Below are 21,979 nucleotides of genomic sequence, written 5' to 3'. Positions count from 1 at the left end.
CAACTCTAGGTTTCAACAAAACAAAGCAACTGTAAGATTAACAGCATTTTCTATGTGACAAACTACTCTTCTAGCTATTTAAAGCACTGTCATTTTCATCTTTTGTGAATGTCCAGGCATCACATTGTAGGATATTTAAGACAAATAAAAGAGTTCCATTATATTAAATATATATATATTAAATATATATATATAAAATACCTATAAATATACTTTATATTAAATATATATATATATAAAAGAATAAAAATACAATCCTGACAAAACCGTGAAAAATACACAAGATTAAAACCTTGAGGTTTTCTCAGTTGCAAAACACTCTTTTAAAGTGGCCTAAAAAGGGAGAAACCTCAATTTAAAATAAACTTACAGCTTCCAAATTTCAAGGGGCAAGCATGTGCATCCATAGGAAAGTCTTCTAAATGCATTGGACATTCTGCTCTCACAGTCAATCTATAATGGATTAATGAGCAAAAGGATACATTTATTCTAGTTTCATAGAAATAGCAAATAGATTTCTATTAAGATACATAGCATAAGTATAGCACAGTACCTGTTATGTGATTCATAAGCAGTTACAAAGGGACCTGAATTGTCTGGCTAGGGGTACGACTGCTCTGCCCCTCTGCCCTTCCTCACGGTACATCAGAGGCAGTCTCAGGCTTCTAACTTGGTGTGAGTATTAAAATCTATTAGCAACTGCAATTGCTTCCTTGCTGCCATCATTAAATTGGCCCACTCTGGATGCTCAGACATTTGCTGAAATCATTTCATTGCTATCAGCTTGAGTGCGAACATGTTTCTCAACAAAAGAGATTAAATGAACTGGAAACAGTCACATACCACACATCAGCAAGGAGTGAACAGTAGTACTTGAATAGTAGGCAGAAGATTGCACTAAGGCACTTGTCTTTACAGTGAGGAAATAGAAATGTTTATGATCAAAAGAAGAGACACGTGTGAACAATATGCTGCCACGTTAGTGCTCCTGTGGATTAAATCCCTAACAGCTGAGCATTTAGAAAGACAAGAAAAATTGATTGACCTAGGCTTGTGTAGCTACCAGCCAAGCAGATTTTGCTTCAGTCTAGGCAGTCTTGAAAGATGTTGCACAATAAATTGAACATCCCAAATGCCTGGAGACTTTGTTTTCTCCAAACCCTTGCTCCGATTTTAAAAACATCTTTAAAATTTTTTAAAGAAAACTCAATGTTTACCTGTGTACTAAGTTATCCATTTTGACTTGAAGTCAACAGAATCCCTTTATACCTTGTTTTGATTCCATGGGAGACATAAAGGGGGGATGTGCAGCTCTATAGAGACAACATACCGTTCTTTTCATTCTTTAATTTGTAGGTTTTTAATCCAGGATGTTTACATGACTGTATATCATCATTATTTCAAAAGGATTTATTAACTCAACTGGACAGGTAAAGTTCAGTTATCCATGAAGAGAATAATATATTTCCAATGAATGCTGTCAGCACAAAAATAATTTTTTCTCCTAACTTTCCAAATGCTTTAATCAATGGAACAAGAAATGTCTATTTTTATGCTGTCATGCTTTATAATCCCAAGCACAAGAAATATTAAGAATGGTCAATGAATTCTGTGTGCATCTGTTAGTTGTTAGAATCTGCTTTCTATGGGATCCAAAGATTAAAGACCCTTGCACACAATTTAGGAGTACAGATTATATTAAACTTTCAGGTTTTATTATACTTGCTTATGGAATCCTTGAAAGCAATGCCAAATTAAGATCCTCTGCAAACTGATGGATTACTAATACCATAAGAACTCTTTTAAATGCAAGCATTAAGACACATCCAAGGACTATAGAGGTAGCACAGCAGGAGAGGAAAAATAAACACTGCAAACAGCTCAGTTTGCCCATCATCTCAAGGTCTATTGTGAAAATAATTATTAAGCAGGAATCAAATTATGCTCAAAAAGGAACCAGTTTCCTGTCTGGAAAATACGCTTTCACAAGTTAAATTGTAAAACTAAATGAACAATGTAATTTTTAGGGCTCACCTCATTGTGTATAGCAACGTCCCATCCTCTGTAATTCGTAATAGTTTATTTGGCATCGTCATGTTATGAGCCACTGACTTCTTTCCATTGTGAAAAAAGGTATCAGGTGTCCAAATTTTGCTGGCCATTAAATTATTTAACCGGAGAACTGTCATAGGTCCTTTGAATTTTAATCTCTCATCTTTCCAGCTTTGGCGGAAAAATACATCTATAGTGTATTCCTACATCAATTCAGAAAAAAAGGGAAACACTTAGGATGTCATGTGTTGCAATATGAGAACTTGAAAAGTGTGTTCTTACCATTCCCTAGAAGCAAGATGACTATTAATGAAATTTGTCATAAACAGAATGTTTATTTTCTGTATTACTTACAATGTACCTAAAGCTGGTTATTAAACAGTTACAGTATCATTACTGTGTTCAACAGAATAAACATCAGGAAGAATAGTATTTCAAAATTTGCACATGAGTTAGATATGATAAAATGGAAACAAAATAATTCACCCTTTTCCCACTTAAACTGTAATTTAAAGCTGCAGCTGGGTGGCCAGTATGCGTGGCACAGGAAATGTGTGTCAGAGTAAAATAAGCCTTGTGAGACCGGACCTTTTGTTCTAAAAGTCTCGTTAGCATAAACACGTAATCAACCTGCAGAAAGTTCACAGTTCACTAAAATTATGTGGTCTGATTGATGAGATGTGGAATGGTGCATTGGGCTAAATCATTGGACTACAAAGAGCACAAGCTGAGGACAGCTTTGGGCCGAAAGTTACAATCTGATTCCACATGGACTGGGCCAGTGCAGAGAGAAGCAGTGGACATGGGGACAACCAAAACAACCAACACTCACTACAATATGAAAGAAATATGAAAGAAAGTAAGAAAGATATGTTGGAATATTTTACACAAAATATAGAGGTATGTGTGGTGAAAATGTGAAAAACTAAATGCAGTGCAACATAGCATTTTCCTAAGGAAAAATTCCGCCCTGACATGGGAGTTCAGTATGGGATTATCCTGCCCCTTCCATCTTTGATATTGTGATAAACATCAAAAGCAGTTATCTAAATGTGGTTCTAAATTACCCTGAATGAGACTCTTTTGGCTGAGAAATGGAACCTTTGCTGAGATGTCCCACCAATGGAGATGACAAATCCTGAAATAGAGAGAACTTCCGTGTGTGAAGGCACACAGAGCTATAAGGAAAAGAGCTGTCCTGATACACATGTGAGTAAAGAAGAACATTCAGGAAGGAGTATACAAAATGCCTCCACAGCAAATTCCTTTAGATTTGTGGTTTTTTCTTTTTAACAACCAGCAACACTCTATACTACATAAGCACTTTTGAACTGTTTATTCCTTGTGCAACCATTAGCAAGAAAGAATGGTGATTCTTACTGATGTGTATTTTTCCTGCTTTTAGGGTATGAAATGCCTGAATAAATTTTTTGTTGACATGGAAATGTAGTTACGTGGGGTGTTATCATTTTGGGTTCATTTGGTGGATTTTTAAATTTAATTTTATTTTATTTATATCCCATACCTGTGAATCATTTGGGTGCATACTTAGTTGTATTTCCATTTTTTTAATCACTTGCTCAGTGAACTGCTGAAGCCTGAATTTATTCAGCTTCAGTGAAAGCAGTTTGCGCTTGTAACCAATTACTTGCTTCAGAATTTTGCTGGGTCATGGCCTTATGTTGAATTGTGACAAAATCCTGTCCCAGGTGTGCAGCAGAGTAGGAGAGAAGGAGGTGTAAAAGACAGTATCAATCATTAAAATTTTGGATTTCCTCCATGTTTTACTAGCACCAAAGAACATTTCCTCCTACACACATGGGAAAGGTAAAAGACATGCCCAGAAGGTGACATCATTTCAGCGTGCATGTTAGCCATTCCCTTTTTCTCTTTCAACTGCAAAGGAAGTGAGTGGGAGGTGGAATAGGTTGAGAAGAGAGTATGGCTTTTCACTTTATACAAACACAAGGTTCATTTGCTGGAAAAAGACAAGGAGTCAGAAAGATTTGATAACAGTCCTGACAGCTTAAGATAAAAATCAACTAAAAAGTAGCTGACAGGTCATGCCTGGCACAGACTGAATCTTTCCCTGTCCCAGGCCATCGCACTATATAGAATGAATTAATTTTGGCTGAGATATCTCAGCTTTTCAGCTTTCACTACCCGCTTTAGCATGTACATTAATTCTCCTCAAATGGATCCTGACAGACAGCTGATCTTTAGGGACAAGCCATCAGATACTCTGATTAGGGCTTTCTTCTACAGCAGGGAGGCATACAGAACAAGGGAGCAGAAGGATTTTCTCCAGACTGTGTACAATAGCAGTGGCCTATGTTCAAACATATGAGTGAGATGGTAGTTGGAATTAATTCTCCGCAGTGGAAACTCTTCATTCCATAGTGTGCAGGTTAAAAAAAGAAGATTCCTATCTGCAATTTGAATAAATTATATGATATTGAATATTTTTAACACTTTGACTTAAATGTTCTCTAATTTATTCTTCTAATACCTCTCCCTGGAGATTTTTTATTCACAGACCACTCTGTGGTCTACATGAGGTGCTGTACAGGAAGATAACAAGACAGATAATCATTCCTGAAAAGCTTACAGTACAGAAAAACTGGGAATGAAGGGTTACTAGAAAAAAAAATCTGTCTTTATGAAAAAGTTAATTTTAAAATGCTTCTTATTCCAAATAATACACTTCAAAAAAATTCACAAAAATGCCAATTTTTATGAGAACAGCCAAATAGCTGTTGATCAGTTCAATCCACCATGTGAACATGCCTGAAAACCTGCAAAGTTCTTCCATAAAAAGGTTTCATTTTAGAAAGTGCTTTTCTCCTGTTTAACTTTATTCACAAGTATAAGAACAAGCCAGGACAGTCTCTTTATAGAATAACAGGTTATGTCTATGCTGCTCTTAGAAGAGTGTATTGAGAGTGGGTAGGAATACCACGCACTCCCTGATTTATCCATGGAAGTGCCTCACTGGCTCCCTGCAAACAGATGGCTGAAGTGTGCCGGCATCTCAGCGTGGCTGTGCTTTCCTTACACTCAGTGTGAGCTGGAAGAGCCCCTGGCCAGCCTCAGCCCCAGCCCGGGCTCAGACACAGCACATCCTCCCTTTGCCTGCCAAAACCGCTGCTTGTGCAGCCTCCCACACCCCACAGTTTGGGCTGCAACACAGGGGGAATCTGGGGAGCCCTCAGCTGAGGATGTCTGCAACCAACCTGTCATATGCAGAGGACTTTGCACTAAGTGTGCAGTGAAATTAATATAAACTCTGCATTCTGGTAAACTCTTTAATTTATCTTTCTGTCTCTGATTTCACACCTAGTTCCTCAAGCAAAAGATTTAACATGAGTAGGCTGCACATGTTACTTTTTATGGGAGGTGAGTAGGAGTTTTAGACTAAATACTTTTCTGTGAATTCTTTAGTTTTCAAAACATATGAACACTTGCCTCTGTGTTTCTTTGTCACACACTTTACTAAGAGGATGATGGGTTCTTTCTCCTGTTTAACTGACTGAAAAAGAGGAGCCAGTGTGGTATGGGTATCATGACACTGGTTGCAATTATAAATTTGACTGTAGTTTTATGAATGCTGTTTTCCGAGCAATCAAAAACTGGTGTCTTTTCATAAAGTTCACTTAGAAAAATAAACTTGTCTTGTAAAAGTTACTTTTTCTGGTTTTCCATTCCTTAATATTGTTTTGAGTAGTCAGAAACTTGTAATAACCTGGTGTTTAAGGCCCGTCTACATTTTTAGTTCAAATTAAGCAGCCGACAATTTTGTAGTAAGAAATGGTACTTGTTTCCTTTCCTCTAATTATTTTTTCTTCTTCTTTTTTTTTTTTTTTTTTTTTATCTTTCTTTTGGTAAGTGTATTTAGCTAAATGTAGCCAACTACAAGTTTGAACTGCTTTCATTTCTTCATTTAAATTAATAAGGATGTTTCTAGCATTCATACTAATACAGCATCCACCAGATACTGGTGGCTGCAGACCAGGCTTTCCCTCTCAGTAGCAACGTCCTTGTGCAAACCTCATTTATATGCAAAATTTTAAGTACCTCATCCGTATTTCTACACAACTCTTAATATCTCTTAAGACCAGGGCTCACAGCATCTTCATTCAGTTTTCTGAACTTCTCCATTCCCTGCAGTTATCTAGCAATTTGATTTTAATATTCATTCCGTAAAGAAGTGACACTAATTCTCTCATTAATCTTCTCTTCTCTCTTTAGCAGCCAAGATCTAGGAAATTCACTTTCCATTGATCAGTAGCTTTTAATATAAAAATACAGGTTAGACTGTACAGATGTCATACCGTAGGCGTGTTAATTGTGTTTTAAGATGATCATCTTTCTTGGCAAATTGGATCAGTGATGTGCCAGCAAGGACCTAAGCAATCACTCTCAGAAGAATACTGATCCAAACCCTAATGCATTTCATAATATATTATGTAGCAAATATAAAGTCTGTTAAAACATGTTATTAAAGTCACTGAGGCTTCTAATTTCAGGGCACTGAAATGCAGGGACAACAGCAGGAATGGTAGCACATAAAAGCTGATGGCATTTTTGGATCAAGGGCTTAAAGAAAGCCCAGCCTTAAAAGGGGTAAATAAGTTATTGCATAGATCTTTCATCCTCCAAATTAAAAAAAGAGAAAATGAGTGCTGTAGAAATATAGGCCATCACTTACCATATCATGGTCTGAAACAGGCCCAAAACTGGTGACGAAGATGTCAGTTTTCACTTCAGTTACACGCTCTGATGAAGCAGGAAATTATGACAGTGAGTGACTATCAACAGTCTTCATTAGATCTAGCCACTACCAATTCTCACAATAAATAGAAAAATTACTGGCTTTGATTAGCCATTCTGAAATTGGTCTGCAATATGGGCCTGGTAATTTAATGCTTCTAGATGTAATTTCACAATCAGTATTGTCAGCAACAGTTTTTTTATTAGAGGTTTTCCACAGAACTTTTTGAGATGTAACAGTACAGCAGCTGCAGTTATGCTGTTGTGGAAATCTTTTCACTATTTGATAAATCATCTTGTCTGACACTATAACCAGTGCTCTATAATCTCATTGGGTACTCAGTTTCTGGGAAAACTAAAATAAGGTCTCTAATAATTAACCCTGGGCTTGCGAGTTATGTATTTTGTATTGGGACACAAGAACACAGAAGAAAGAAAGAGAGAGAATACATTATGGTGTATACAAACATGAATATACTTTATTGGTATGAGTTAGAAATGGCTGTATTACCCTTTACGTCAATAAACAAAAAGGAGTTTAAACTTTTCCAAATAAACATCAGCTAAACTTCCCTACTGAAATAATCTGTGTAAATGTTTTTTGAAAGTGAGCTCTCCAGTCCTATAAGCCTCAGTGATAGATTCGTATAAATAATACTTCAGAAATCTGTAACATGTACATAACACAGATTATATGTATATGCTGTATCATGCAGCTGGACTCCTCTGTGGTTTCCAGGATGTACATTTGCTCCATGGCACAATGCCTTTGGACATTTCAGAAGAAACTAGTGACTTTAGTGGTCACAGGTGTTGAGACACCTAAACTGGTGTTGACCTCGAGAAAGAGATCAAACATCTGACTTCTGTAGATGGACTGGCAAAAGAGCCTTTGAGAAAGACCCAGGCTTCACCTCCCCCCTTCCTCTCCTCTCCCTCTACACACACACAGGATCAGTCACTTCTGAGCATACTGGTATTTTATAGGGCACACACAGCAAAATATTCACCCAGGATGGCATATATCAAAATAACCCTGTTGAATTAAATATAGCTGCAGGGAGTAACACCACCTGGAGGCAGGAATCCAAGCAGTGTTGAGTGGAGCTAACCCCATCAGCTTTCCAAAGTTACGGTGACATAAGTCTGAATGCATGTACTGAATACATTTACTATTGTGATTCACGAGTCAGCATGGGGATTTTGGTAGAAGTTTCAAATGTGTGCATTTCTGAAATAACTTTCAAAAATAAATAAATTGAGCAATCTGGAATATTAAAAGTAATCCTAAAGAAAATACAATAGTACATGTGTAGTAAGCAGACATGCAGCAGACAAATTTTTTCTAAGACTAATAAATATATATGTAGCTATTTGTATAATGTTATTTAAATATTGTAAAATAATTAATGAAACCCCCCCTAATTTAATACAACCCTCTGAATTCGAAAGACTTTGGCCTGCTTAAATATGATTTAATTCATCTGACAAGAAAATTTAGACTGAAGGGAAATAAAATAAGGAATCAGCGTTAAGCAGCCAGTTATAATATACATTTCTGTATCTGTGCAAAAGTTCTAATAAGAATCAGTGTTCCACAATGCTCATACAGGTCTTTCACTTTCATTCAAAAAAAGTGTGCAACTTCTAAATATATAAAAACAGAAAAGAGTTCATATAAATATCTAGTATAGATACAGTAAAATATAGGAGAGACAGCAAAAATCAAGAAGTAATATTAGATCTGATTCTACTGTCAATCTAGAAATGCAGTGGATGACCCATAATCTGTTAATAAATTAATGCAAAAATTATGCGGTATCAATATTAATCTTCAGGACTCATAAAAATGATGAAATTTCCAATTTATTATTCACAATCAAGGAAAGTAAAATACTGGGTTGTGGATGAACTGCTTAATATTATTTTTGTTCTTGATATCTGTGACTGAGACATGTACAAAGTACAGTGAGTATTGAGAAAAGCACTGGATAGGTGAAATTTCCTCCTTAGGTGTCCAGTTGAATTAATATGGGACCTCATTGTTGCTTACAAACTTTGCAATTGACTTAAAGAAATTTCAGTATTTTCTTGACATCTAGTGGTCTCTGGACTTAAAAAAGTTCATGGTGAGAATTTGACTTTCTGGAACTGAAAAAGGCATATGGTTGTTCAGAAATTACTTGGCTTGAGAGGAAAGGATTCTGTCTTTCAACCCATCACTGTCACAAAACTCAAGAGGCTATGGTCATGTATGAAATAGTGGGCAGAAAAAGGACATGGAGATTTCACAGGGTCCAGTAAAACTTTGCTGAATGGACTCCAGCTACCAAATCCAGCTGCCTTTTCTTAAGACTGAGAAACTGATACCATCCTGAAATCTATTGGCCTTTTAAATACTGAAAAGTGAATCTCAAATAGCTTTTATATCTTTCATGCTTCTTCCCCACCCCTCTGTCTTCTTTCCTCTGAGACACTTTGGGAGAGAGAAGATTCTAGAAGCTCTTCAGACGCAAAAGGATGCTCCTTAAGAGTCCCAGCTCTGAGCAAGGCTCTATTTAATATGATTCAGCTGGTTTGCCTTGCACAAACACAGAATATGCTCTTTGAGTCAGCAGCAATCCATGTTGTGCTATCCTCAATTCTGGCTTTGGGAGACAGGTAGTCATAGAAGAGAGGCTGAAGCTTAAGGAAATCACTTGAGGACACAAAATAGAGACTTAAGACTTTTGCACCAAGAAGGAAGATTTCCAAGGTAGTGAAAAAATAAGCAATGCTTTTTATTTCTATATGATGTTGAAAATAATTTAAGTGGCATGTAAATCACATGAAAATTAGAAAATTCAGATTGTGAACTCAGAAGAGATTGTGTTATCTTCACACTGATTACACTTTTGCAGTGCACCTAATCACTTCAAATGCAGATAAACCAATATACAAACCACCAACTTTTTTTTCCTCTGGTGTGTACCTCACTTTCAAGACCAATGAAAAAGTGTGTATCAACACAGAAAAAGATTAGCCACTCCAAAATCATATGGAAGTTTTGAAATTTTTGTTTACTGTTTTACTAATTAGATGATTCAACTGTGCTTTGTTAAGTGCTTCAGAAGTTGTGAGTCATTCCTGCACAGGACATGTGTTTACTCATACAGTTAGGATATATATTTAGAATCAAGGTTACCCATGTTCAATTTGCATCTTGATTATCATGGGAAGGCTTAAATTGTGCTTCAAATGCTCAGAACGCATTTTTCAGGAACCACAAATCCTGAGTTATATTCAAAAGCTTCACTGAGAACTAGAGAAAAGTCTTAGTCATTGACCAAAACAGGCACAGGTCAGGAGCTGGCTGGATTGCTGAAGAGAAATCCAGCAGTTCTAAAGATGTATTAAGTATGTCTCTTGATCATGCTGTCTATCTCATGAACCAGTAGTAAGTAATGTAGAGATATCTGTAGAACATGTAACTATTTAAGTAAGAAACCCTAAGGAAATTATTAATGACTTACTGGTTTTACTATAAGGCAACCACAGGGTCCGAGTAGTTACTGAGCAGCAAAAAAGCAGATGAATACCACACCCAGACACTCTGGAACACAGCTTTAGGCAATTGATCCACATACAGCTACGAAAGCATCAGTCAACATCAACTACTGTAATTTTACTGTTCACAAATACCGTGTTTTGCTAATGATGCTAGACTCGCGTAAACTCAAAATTAGTAACAATAAATATTTTGATTTAAACTCCCAGGGATCTCATTATTGCTAGAATTGTGACTGGATTATAAATTGAGAACAAAATAAGAAATACAGATTTATTTAAACAGCAGGAAATAAGCCTATTTATCAGGAGAGACCATACATTAACTGTTTTCCTTTATGACCTGTTGGTATTTGAGCACAAGGCTTATTTGAATTCCATGTTTTAGTGGTTTAAGTTAATTCCATTTTTTGGTAATGCAATTGTTCTTCCTGCATGTCTTGTGTACGTCTGTGCTACAATTATTAATATGGAGGAGACTTTCTTCTGGCTTTGAACAAAAGGAATTTTGATACCTTAGACTAATCAGCCCATCTGTGTCCTGTGAACTGTTTTGATTGAAGAACCACAACAAATACACTCATAGGAATTTTGTGCTGCTGCTTTAGTAAGAGTAGAGACCAAAAGGGAGAAGAGGGAGCCGTCCTGTGACCGCCCACTGCAGCCTGTGCTGGATTTACTGGGACTTGCACATGCCAATTAACAGCTCAAAACTGTGTCCTACCTACCTGCTCATATCCTACCTACTTCCCTACTCCTTAATTAAATCAATTTTCCTAGGATTTTCTAACACTTTTTACAGTTGTCTTTACATTAGTGTGGTGCCTACAGAGTGGAAAAAAAAGACCATAATCAGCCCCTTCAGTTTTACAAAGTGTAGCATCTGGTCCTTTACTTACAGAATCATGTGTAGGGGGTGAGGTCTTTTCATTTAGAGGAGGAACACTTAAGTTTAATTTTGGTTATGCATACAAACAAAACCCTTATTTTCCCTAAACTTTATATTAGTTCAGATATGTTAAAATAAAATACAATTTCCATTTGGACCTCAATAACCAAGAGGAAATTTTATCATGTTTATGTGTAATGTTCTCATGCAACTGAATCTTAAAATTTAATTAACATGCGAGGTTCATTTTCCCATCCCTTCCGCTCTGCAGAAGTAAAGAATTGCCTGAGATTGACTGATGTTCCACTTAAGGGCAGTCCCACTCAATTTTGATAAACATCACACAGGAGACATCAATAAATACCTTTTACTAATAGCATAAAATAAGTATAATTCTGTTCAATACTCAAGGTGATAATCTACTTGGGGTGATCTACTGGGCATTCAACCCAACAATAAAACCAAATTTAATTCAGGAAGATTCTGGTCTGTCAAATCAATCAAACCATTGTTGTTTGTTCTGTATTAACCTTTCTACTACAAAATCCCTCTCAAAGGGATAAGCCACATTTACCATTATTCTATTTTAAAAGGCCCCAGAGCATGTGGTATCCTTTACTTTTAGGGAGAGGAGATGTGCTATGAAAACGTGAAAGTCTTAGAAAATCTGTAGCTGCCCCTGATCTCATGTTAATGAATCTCATCACCAAATACAACCTGCCCTAAGTAAGTCTTCCCTGTCTCCACTGTGGCACTTCAAATCTGCTGTGGTGGCAACCGAGGGATCATCTTTATGCCCCACAGGAAGACAACCCTGAACAGGGAATGGTATATACATTTACCTGAGGAACCTATTTTTCCCACCCTTTTTCATTGCTCTTCAATTCTTTTAACTCCTAATCTAGACACAGCGCTTCACTAGGAGACATCACTACACACTGAAGTGAATTTTTTTCTTATTTCACTCCTTCCCAGCACATTTGATCCTTCATTTTTTTCAGGACTGTGTATTTGAATAGAGATCAGCATCTTTATTATTTAAGCCATTTTGATCACTTCTAGTTCTACAGTCCAGGTAGTTCCCACAGAAAATTATGCCATTACCTCAATGACTTCCCTTGGTTTTTTTCCCCTAATGTCTGGCATGATTTCCTCTTTTCAGCTTCAATACGTTCCTCTGCAAATGCTCCTCCTTGCTTTTTGTAAATGATTATCCTCTCATAGAGTCAATAGGTGTCCTCTAGTATGATTCACAACATTTTTACATTTATTTTGGAAATTCTATTTTCCATGCATAAATAACTAAATGTAACTACTTGTTCATGTTTATGGATGGGTACAACAGATGCTATTTCCTAGCAGTGTCTAAGTGACTAAGCCCACATACGAAGGAGGAAAAACAAGTAAATAACATAATTTATATCAATAATTATTGATAAGAAATGCGAATGTGCTAATGCATAATATGGTGTTGCATGCTCTTTTAAAAAAGAATAAGATTAGTTTTATCAATGATGTCTTTTTTTGAATAACAAGGATATTCAATCACTATAATTTTTCCTTGTGGGTCACCAACTCCATTGTTTTATATTCTGGTTAATGAGAAATAATTCCTTCTTTCCCCCTTGTTTAATGGTAAAAAGTTCAGAGTTTCTCATTTCATTTCAGATATGGCCTTATTGGGTTATCTGATGAATGATAATTTCCATTCCCATACTCTTTATGGAGCATATATGAATTTTAGTTTCCCTTTTGAAGTAATACCTCAAAAGAAGATATTAAAAAAGGCAAGGGTGGAGTTAATTTTAATCTATCACTTATTCTATGCATGCTCAAAGAGGGATTCAAAATTCAGCACCTCTAAATTTTTCATTATCTTAATGCTCCACCTTTTACCCTGGCTTTCTCATGAATACACACTATAGCTCCTACAACGAATCTTTGTAATGAGATCTCTCCAGAAGGTTGTTCTTGGCTTCATGGTACCTCATGAGCTGCACCAGAATAGTTCTACCAAACAGTGAAACTGTTCACCACACTAACAGGATGCTTGCAAATTTGAAATTGAGAAATATCATGGTGTTTATTTCAAAAAAGGATTAATTTAGTCCTCTAAATAAGTAGAGTCAAGATCAAGATCAAACCCCTTTCACAATTCATTACAATTCTTCAGTAACAAAAGATACCTTTTCATCAGTGAATTCTTCATGCATACACATAATGGCAAGGAAGGAAAACCAAAAAATCTTACTGAAGAAATTCTATCATCTCCCATTTATCCCATAGGTGAGAAATAAATTGGTCTCTTTTCTGTTTCTGTTCCTGTTCATGCACACAATTTTGTTTCTGTAGGTGTAGAGATTTGTAAAAAGTGCACTACAGGAGGAGAGGTCGTACTGGGATAACCAGAGTTTTCTGCAATGTGCCCTTTTCCGTAAGACAAAGTAACTGCACCACACATTGTTTTACCTCATCTGCTGTATCTCAGAAGGCATAGAAAGAACAAAACAGACGTTTTGGATGATTGGAAAAGTGCTATAGTGCACTCAGTGATACACAGATTTACACTGTTCTTAACAGCAAAAATTTATCAACGTAATATATAAGGAGGCTGTCTGGTCTCTTAAATTCTCAAATAGCTACATTGCAGCTAATATGGAAGGAATGAGTTTTAGAGTTAATTCTATATATCTAAAAATGCTGTAGCATTGGTAGATTTCTTAACTTTTGCTTCAGAATGGATAAAGACTGTGTTCTGATCAAAATATTTAACAAGAAACCATCTCTTATGTTGGGAAGAAAAATGAAACCACTGCTTTTCCGTACATTTTAAAATTTCCAGTAACAAGTCGTGATATCATGGAAAGCTATTGAACTTCCGACTCCAAAACCCATGCTACATTTGATATATTGATTTCGATTTCTCAAGGGATATTTTTATGCATGGAACATTCCAGAATACATTTCCCCATTATACCAAGGATCTAAATCAACTGTCACAATTGAGTCATCCTGAGGTGCTTCACTCATATTTAGATTTAGATACCTGAGGAAGAAGGTATTGAAGATGTGAATTTCCGAATTCCTGAGCACATCCTTTATTATAAGTTGCTACCAGGACTGAAAACATCAGCCTAGGTATTTGTCTCTAGTTTTTGAGATCTATAATTTATATCTTTTGAATAATGCCTTATACAATAGTTAAAAGAGTAAATCTGTTTCTTACTATACCTGATTTAAAACATTAATTTACTGCCCACAATTTAATCAGATGTGGAATTATTTTTTAAAGCCATGGTACTCTTATTTCTCGTGTTCATAGCTAACAAACATAAGAGAGAAATTTGCTGAACTGACACTGTGAAAATATAGTATACTGTGAAGGAGGAAAGTTGTGATATTTGAGGTTCTTGGTTACAGGCAGGAACAGGCAACACAGTTCAAAAAAGGAAGGATGCAAAGATTATTCAAACTTCTCTAACCCTTAAAGAAATTACTCAATTCTTCCTTCTCTCCAACCCATATTTCCCATCACTCACTGTTGCTTTCAAAAGCCATACAAATTGCTATGTAACTTTGTGAAGAGATTCATTTCCTTTCTGTCAGGAGTAAATTTTAACTCAACCAGATGATTCTTTCATGAGTACACTTTTGAAGTCTGCATTCAGAAACATATAGATAAAGACACAGACATAAGAGTTTATACTGATGTGCTTAGTTCTCTAAATTGCAATCCAGAGAATTAGAGAAAATCCTTTCCCGGCATCTCCCTTTGTTTTCTCTTCTAGTATCTGTTAAACAAATCAAAATAGCTATAAAACTCATATAGGAAATCATCATATGCTCAGATTTTTCTTGTAGACATGTACCAGACTCTACAAAGTTTACAGAGTCTCATTTATTTATTGTCTTCTGTGCTTTATTTACTGCGATAGAGTAGCTGACTGAACTCTACAGTTCCATTAAACAAAGAAAAAAGGAGCATTTATCTACCCTAGGTCAAGGGTTCACAAGAAAGCAGGCAGTAATACTGGAGAAAAAAGTGAAAAATTACTCTTTTGTTGTATATTACCTGAAATTGCACACAAAGATTTACAAACCAAGACATTTTTTTATGTGTTAATTAATACTTTTTGAACAGAATTTTATCTTTAACCATTCCTCAAAATCTGTGAAGTCAATTTATTGAGGAGCCTGGCTCACAATTCAATAACAGCTGCAAGATGGTAGCCTCAAACCACAGAATAACCTTACGCTTAATTACCTTCCATTTCATCCACAGGAGATGATACAAGAATTCTTAATGCAATACCCCCTTATATTGCAGTTCCTCTGAGAGTGATTAAAGGAAAACAATCTGAACTATATTTTTGTGGGGTTGCTCTGTTTTATTTTACCTGAAGGGTCCAAAAGGGAAAAAAAAAATCGGAAAGAAGTAAAGCCAACCTTTACATGCACTGGAAAGAACAGATTTGTAGATTTGTGCTTGTCTGTTTAGAATTTCCATGTTTGTGAACAGTAAGCTTTTAAGACCCAATTTTGGGAACATGTCACAGTAGAACAACTCAAAGAATGAACACAGAGATGTTGATGAAGACCAGGCTTTGTAACAATGTTTTTATAAAGACATAATTGCTATGTGGTTTTATGCCTTTCTCAGGATTCAGCACCAAGTGCAGAAAAATAAATGCATTTTTACCAAACTGTGAAGAAAAAAATGTTACAGAAACAAATCGTTACATACCTAAGTAGAAAAAAAAATCTTAAAAACTTCTCTGAGACAATCTACTAGATTGTATCTAGATTGATACTTTCACTTTAAAAAGCCCAATTCATTTTATGAAAATAGTCATAGATATATGGGCTATTTAGGCCTCATTCATCAACTTGTCATTTGTCAGGTCACAGGTTGCATTTTTTTATCTATTCTTTATACATTCAAAGTTTTACTACCCATTCAGCAGTCTTCTTGAATTGCAAACCATTTTCTTCTTTTAGGTACAAGTGTGAGAAAACCAAGTATGTGAAAGACAGGGAAGGCATGGCTTTTGGGAAAAAAAAGCTATGTATCAGCATTACTTTATGTATATATATAAACAGAATTTAAATAATTATATTATGGAAAAAATAATAATGTTTTAACTGATTTTTTATCCAGCATGTAATACTGAAAATCATAATACAACACACCTCCCAGTCCTGGTCTCAAGCGGTTGTCATAACCATCCAGAAGACGATCCAATATTCTGGTGAACACTGTGGTGTTGTCTTTAAGTTCATCTTGTGATGAGGTTTGTCCGTAGCTGAAATACACAACAGTTAACACTGAAAAACAGTAATCCACCAATAACCTTAGAAAATGGTAATTCCAAAATCCATTTAATCTCGCTTATACTGGTTTATGGTCACATAACCTCCTCCATATAACAAGACTAGTGCTTTATAGAGTTCTTGCACAATTACATTTTCTCCTTAAATTGTAAGTTTTCAAAAATCATTAAAAAATCAGTGCCCCTCTATAAATGGTGAGCAAGTAGAATGTTAGTTCCTTAATGTTTATCTCATTACTCCTTAATGTTTATAATGTGCTAATATGTGTTTTTCTCAGGAAAATGCTCATTTGTCAGCAAAGAGTAATGTGTTTAATTCATAATAGCTATAAACGGTTTGCATACAAAGAAAGATACAGTAATTTAGAACACTGAAAAGTACTGACAAAAATAGAGATATCTTCTTTTTAAATATAGAAGTAGATCGAGTGAGTGTGCATTTTCATAGATCGACATATAATTTTGCTTTTATTTCTCATTTTTTGGTAGCAGTAATATTTGGAGGAATATCCCCATCTTTGCCTTTCAAATGCGTAACAAAACCATCTGTTGATATGAAAATCTCTCATGTCTATAAAGCTTCCCTTAAAGATACCTATGTATGTCTCTAACTCAGTCAAAGGTCCTGAAATTTTACTTGAAGAAGGATAAAATTAAAACTCTTTGAACTCAGCTACCAAAATCTAAACTTCCGTCAATACAAATCAGAATTAAATCCTTAGGTTTAAGGGTTTCTGTCTGCTGTAGATGACACAAGAATCAACCTCTTTCTTAAATCTGAGACCTTTACCTAATACTCTGCCACAGATGATTTTTTTAATCATAGATTACATGATAGATTAAATCCTAACCCAGTAGAGGTTTTTCATTCATTGCTGGGAAGACTTCCATTACAAACAAGTGGAGTCATCAGGGCTAAAAGCTGCTTTTCAAAACATCATTTTGTTGCACACATTACTACTGAACTGGAGAAACAGTGCGGCACCAAAACTTCTTCTTAGGATCAGGTCTAGTGACGGAAGTGATTCTTCCACTGGTCAGCCTGTCTCCATTCAGAGTACATGGTTCTTGGTGCCCTGCCAGTCCTTCCTGCTCTAACCACCAAAGACTTTCTCAGGAGGAATATGATGCTACATGAAATGATCAGGTTCTGTTAAACTATGAAATTATTTTTCTGTGTGCTGCATCAGTCAGACATCTTTTGTGTATCCTACGCTTACATTCCACTTGGATCAAATACAGAGAGAAGGAGGAAGGATACTCTGAGTATAGGTACTCTGGAAATGCTTCCAAGTTTATTTTGCAGCACAGGTTTAAGTATTTAACACTATAAATTTAAATCAGTTTCAGCACTGACATCCACAGAAGTTTTAATAATTTTTGGTTTATTTCCATAGGGTGTGATATTTTAATGCATATAAATCACTATTTCCAATTAAAAGGCAAAATCCCTAACAGTTAAAAAAAAATATTATGAATTTCCTCTAACCGTATCATACAACTTCACTTAATAAAAAAATAAATTGATTTATATTTATTGATCATACCTACAGTTGAATTTCAAGTCACACATACTAATTTTTTTTATGATTCCTCTGTTACCAAATAACAAGTTCTTCTGCTGTCTGTAGCCAGCATTTTATCTTTTAAAGGATCTTTCCTCAAAAAGCTTCCCCAGAATTTCAACGCAGGACCTTCAGTGGATTAAATTTTATATTAACACTCATTGTCAGAAAAAAAGCTGCTCTTTATACATATCTCAAGGATATCAGAAGGTCATCAGTATTAAGGTGGAAAAAGGACACAAAAACACTTCAGAATGTTAATGGTAAATAAATGAGTATGTTTGTGAGGAGGCATCAGGAAGATGGGCTGGAGGCAGCGCAGTTGGATACTATGCACCACTTCCATGCTGGGAGTCACATTTGTCAGTGCCCTCACCTGTTCTTCCCACCATTTTAACAAAGGTAAAAAGCACCATGAGGACTGGGTTTAATTGGCATATGAGGGCTGGGTTTAATTGGCATATGGTCACAACAGGAAGATTCTGAACATTTATGCACATGTGGGGTAGACTGTAACTCCAGAGTGATTGTGACTTTTCATTCAAACCACGTATTAAAATAGTCCTATTGCTGGGCTTTTTTATGATAAAAAGAGTGACACGGGAAGACTGTCTTTCTGTATCTCACACACTTTATCTAATTTATCAATTGTTTTTTATCATAAAGCGTTCACAACACTCCAGAGGGAAAGCAAGGCTACTAGCTATGACAAAATGGCCTTAAACCCACATCTGCTTCTTGTAAGGTGTGTACATTTTGAGAAAAATATGACTGTATGCAATTGTGTTTTCACATTAAACCCCAGTCTCATAAAAAAACTGTGCAGGGACTCCATCTACAGGTCATTATAATCCTGACACACCATCGGATTTTTAAACTCTGGTCCAGTGCGTTTTAATTCTCACATTAAGAATGCACATGCACCCATTACAGCTACGATAAATATCTGTGCATAGATATCACTAACAACCTGCACATCTATAGAATAAACATGTTTTCAAAAAATTCCCTAGCTAGGTCAGATGAAGTGCTTCAGGAAGACTTCAAATCTTGCCTTTAATATATTATAAAAATAAATGTATTGTTTCTGAAACATTATTCAATACAGCAGCTGTTACATGAATCACCCACTCCACAAAAATTTAAAATCTTCAAGGCAGTAAGAAAATAAGTTCCTCTAGAACTGTGAATGCATAAGAAGACAAGACTAACCGTGGAGATCAAGGCACAAATAGATCTTTTAGGGATCACTATTGACAACAACAACAGTCTACTGCTTTCTGGTCATTAGGTAACATCATTTTCAAGCATATTAAATGTGTTTTATAATACAAAAATATATCTGAGAGTCTTCTTAAATGTCTTCACTGAATTTTGAATTGGACACAGTACTTCAAGCATACCTCAAACTGCTTTATAGTCTTTAGTTAGGCTACTAGTTGTTTGATGAGGTGTTTTATGATTACAAATTGTTCTTTAATTAACGTTATTTTTAGATTATTATTTCAACAAATATTCCACAAATACAAGTGCAGAATGGTCTTTCAAACATAACTGTCATGGGCTTTGAGCTTACAAATTCTTCTTCATGCAAGCAATCTCCCTTCACCAGGAAGGTCTACTTCAGATTTTCAATACAACTACTAAGAAAGCACACAATCCCGACCAACAAAGAAGTGAAATTATGCCTCTGCTTGCAGGCACAATTAAGTTACTAAAAGCATTTACATGAGATTTAAAAAAACCCTTCATTATACTTTTTTTCCCTCTGAAGAAACTTGTATTTCTGAATAGTCATTACATAAGAACAGAAAAAAAATTGCACAGGTTTTTAAGAGTTAGTTTAGTTTCAATTTGTTTCAGAAAGCTTTTGCTTTATTTTTTCACCGTATTGACCAAAAAAGTTTCACGCAAAAAAATTGTAGTTTCCTTTTAAACTTCCCTTACATTTAGCTGGGACTTGAACAGGGATTAACTTCCCCCAATACACTTAGTGGTAGTGCAGCCCATGCAGAATTTGTTCTATGCTGCTACACTAAATTAAAGGTTCCTAAAATATGAAAAAATTTAAAAATATCTCCCCACCTTCTTTCAGTCAGTGCATTCAGGAGAAGGCTCCAGGCCCAGAGGCAGTCACAAAGCACCAGGAATCCCTTCATGGTGGACTCTGGAACTAGAAGGAAAATAACCATTAACATCCCCCCTGATTAAAACAGGTATTAGGGAAAAAAAATCTGACATTGGAAACTTCTGCAGAATAATTTGATGTCAGGCAATGGCCTCACAACAGTAGAGCTCATGGCATTCAGAATAAGGGTGCACGGCCTTGGTTATTCTCCTGGTTACCTTTTACTTTTAGACCCAGAGACTGAGGATGAGGTTTATTTTGTGGTAAGGGTGTATTCTTTTTGCATTACTATTGAACTTTAACAAAAACAATTACATGTAAAAGCTGCTGTCCCCAAACCCTGTGGCAATTCTTACTCAGTTTCCCCCTGTGCTGACAATGTGTCAAGGCACCTCCACAGCATTTCCAGATAACCAAATGTAATTGGTTTTTTGTTTGACTTGAGCCAGCCTGAGCCCTTCCAAACCTCTGGGAAGGTGTCAGTATATGGTAGTGTGACTGAGGAAAGTGATGCTTTCCTCACAGCCACTGCTTTGCTTTGGTGTGACGGAAACAACTTTCTTCTACAGATACAACAATCCTCCTCTTCCCTGAAATAACAGCATCAGAAAAGGACTAAAATGAGCAGATTCTAGCTCTGTGATCTGCTGCTACATAGGCACTCTTTAGGGCTAAGGGGCACAATTAGTAATGAAACCATGTGCTGACAACATACACATCATCTCCTAAATCTCTACCAGTCTCTGAATGCTGCTAGGAAATGTTTTTGCATTAGCAGCCTTTTCCTCCTCTCCAAGCATTTTCTGTACTCTCTCCAGACTTCACTGACTTACTCTCAGTTTACCTTTGAGTAAAAAGTAACACAACTCAGAAAGTTTCTTCTGCTTTCTAATAAACCATAAAATAGAAAGTTAGGTGATATTTGTGGAATCAGTGTGGCAGATTGAACTAATTGCCCAGGAGAGGTTGCAGGTCCCTTTATATATCAATTCAATGTGTGCTGGGATACAGCTGATTTTTAGGATTCGTTACATTAAATAAGGTTAACAAATATGAAGCCTGCATTTTCCCCCAACAGTGAATTGGAGGGCTTTTTACGTGCCCGAGAAAATGAAGCACCGTATGTACAAATGTTGTTGTAGCTTTAAATAAAGCTTCCCCAATTCACTGTGCACTCTCAGGGACAATTTAAATCAATAAAATACCGTTACAAAGCGGTATGTAAGCAATGAGATATAATTAATGCCTTTATAGCCAAATGATCATCAGATAAGCATTGAATGGAGCTGAGCTAATCTAACTGGATAGGAAGGAGCTGGATGTGGCAGGAAAGCGTGGATAAAGATATTCAGGGACGGGACTGCATCTTAACTTGCTCTGTAATCAGCCCCCTTACATAGGGAAAGACAACATCAGTGGCTTCAAAAATCACCTTCTCTCGGTCCTGCCAACTTCTGCCTTTGCAAAAGGCTCCTCGGGATAAAGAAAGGAAAGTGAATTATTCTGAACTATTTTGATCTGTTGAGCTCCATGCTCGCGCCCCTCCTCCCAACATCACCCCCTGCTTCGATAAACCCATCCAGGCACCATAAATCCCGAAGAAGGAAAGTTTCTTGCAGCTGGAAAAAGCAGATGTTAACTAAGACTTTGAATGAGCGTTAAAACCCAACAGCCCCCGGCCTCCCCCACCCGCTCCGCC

The 21,979-nt window shown here is 36.1% G+C and overlaps 1 protein-coding gene across 3 annotated transcripts in view; it reads right to left on the bottom strand.

Annotated features, from left to right (window-relative positions):
* Positions 1-21,979, bottom strand: part of GABRA1 (gamma-aminobutyric acid type A receptor subunit alpha1) — a 43,055-nt gene that overhangs the window by 20,085 nt on the left and 991 nt on the right. For all 3 annotated transcript variants that reach the window (XM_048320188.1, XM_048320191.1, XM_048320190.1), the window contains exons 2-6: positions 20,238-20,325; positions 16,448-16,560; positions 6,761-6,828; positions 2,035-2,255; positions 371-453 (exon numbers count right to left, since the gene is read on the bottom strand). In XM_048320188.1, the coding sequence (XP_048176145.1) occupies positions 371-453; positions 2,035-2,255; positions 6,761-6,828; positions 16,448-16,560; positions 20,238-20,311 (559 nt within the window). In that variant the 5' untranslated portion in view covers positions 20,312-20,325. The remainder of the gene's footprint in view (positions 1-370; positions 454-2,034; positions 2,256-6,760; positions 6,829-16,447; positions 16,561-20,237; positions 20,326-21,979) is intronic.

Source organism: Corvus hawaiiensis, chromosome 15, assembly GCF_020740725.1.
Source record: "Corvus hawaiiensis isolate bCorHaw1 chromosome 15, bCorHaw1.pri.cur, whole genome shotgun sequence".
Taxonomy (NCBI): domain Eukaryota; kingdom Metazoa; phylum Chordata; class Aves; order Passeriformes; family Corvidae; genus Corvus; species Corvus hawaiiensis.
The sequence above is the reverse complement of the archived record's forward strand: the minus strand, read 5'-3'. Positions and strand labels throughout refer to the sequence as shown.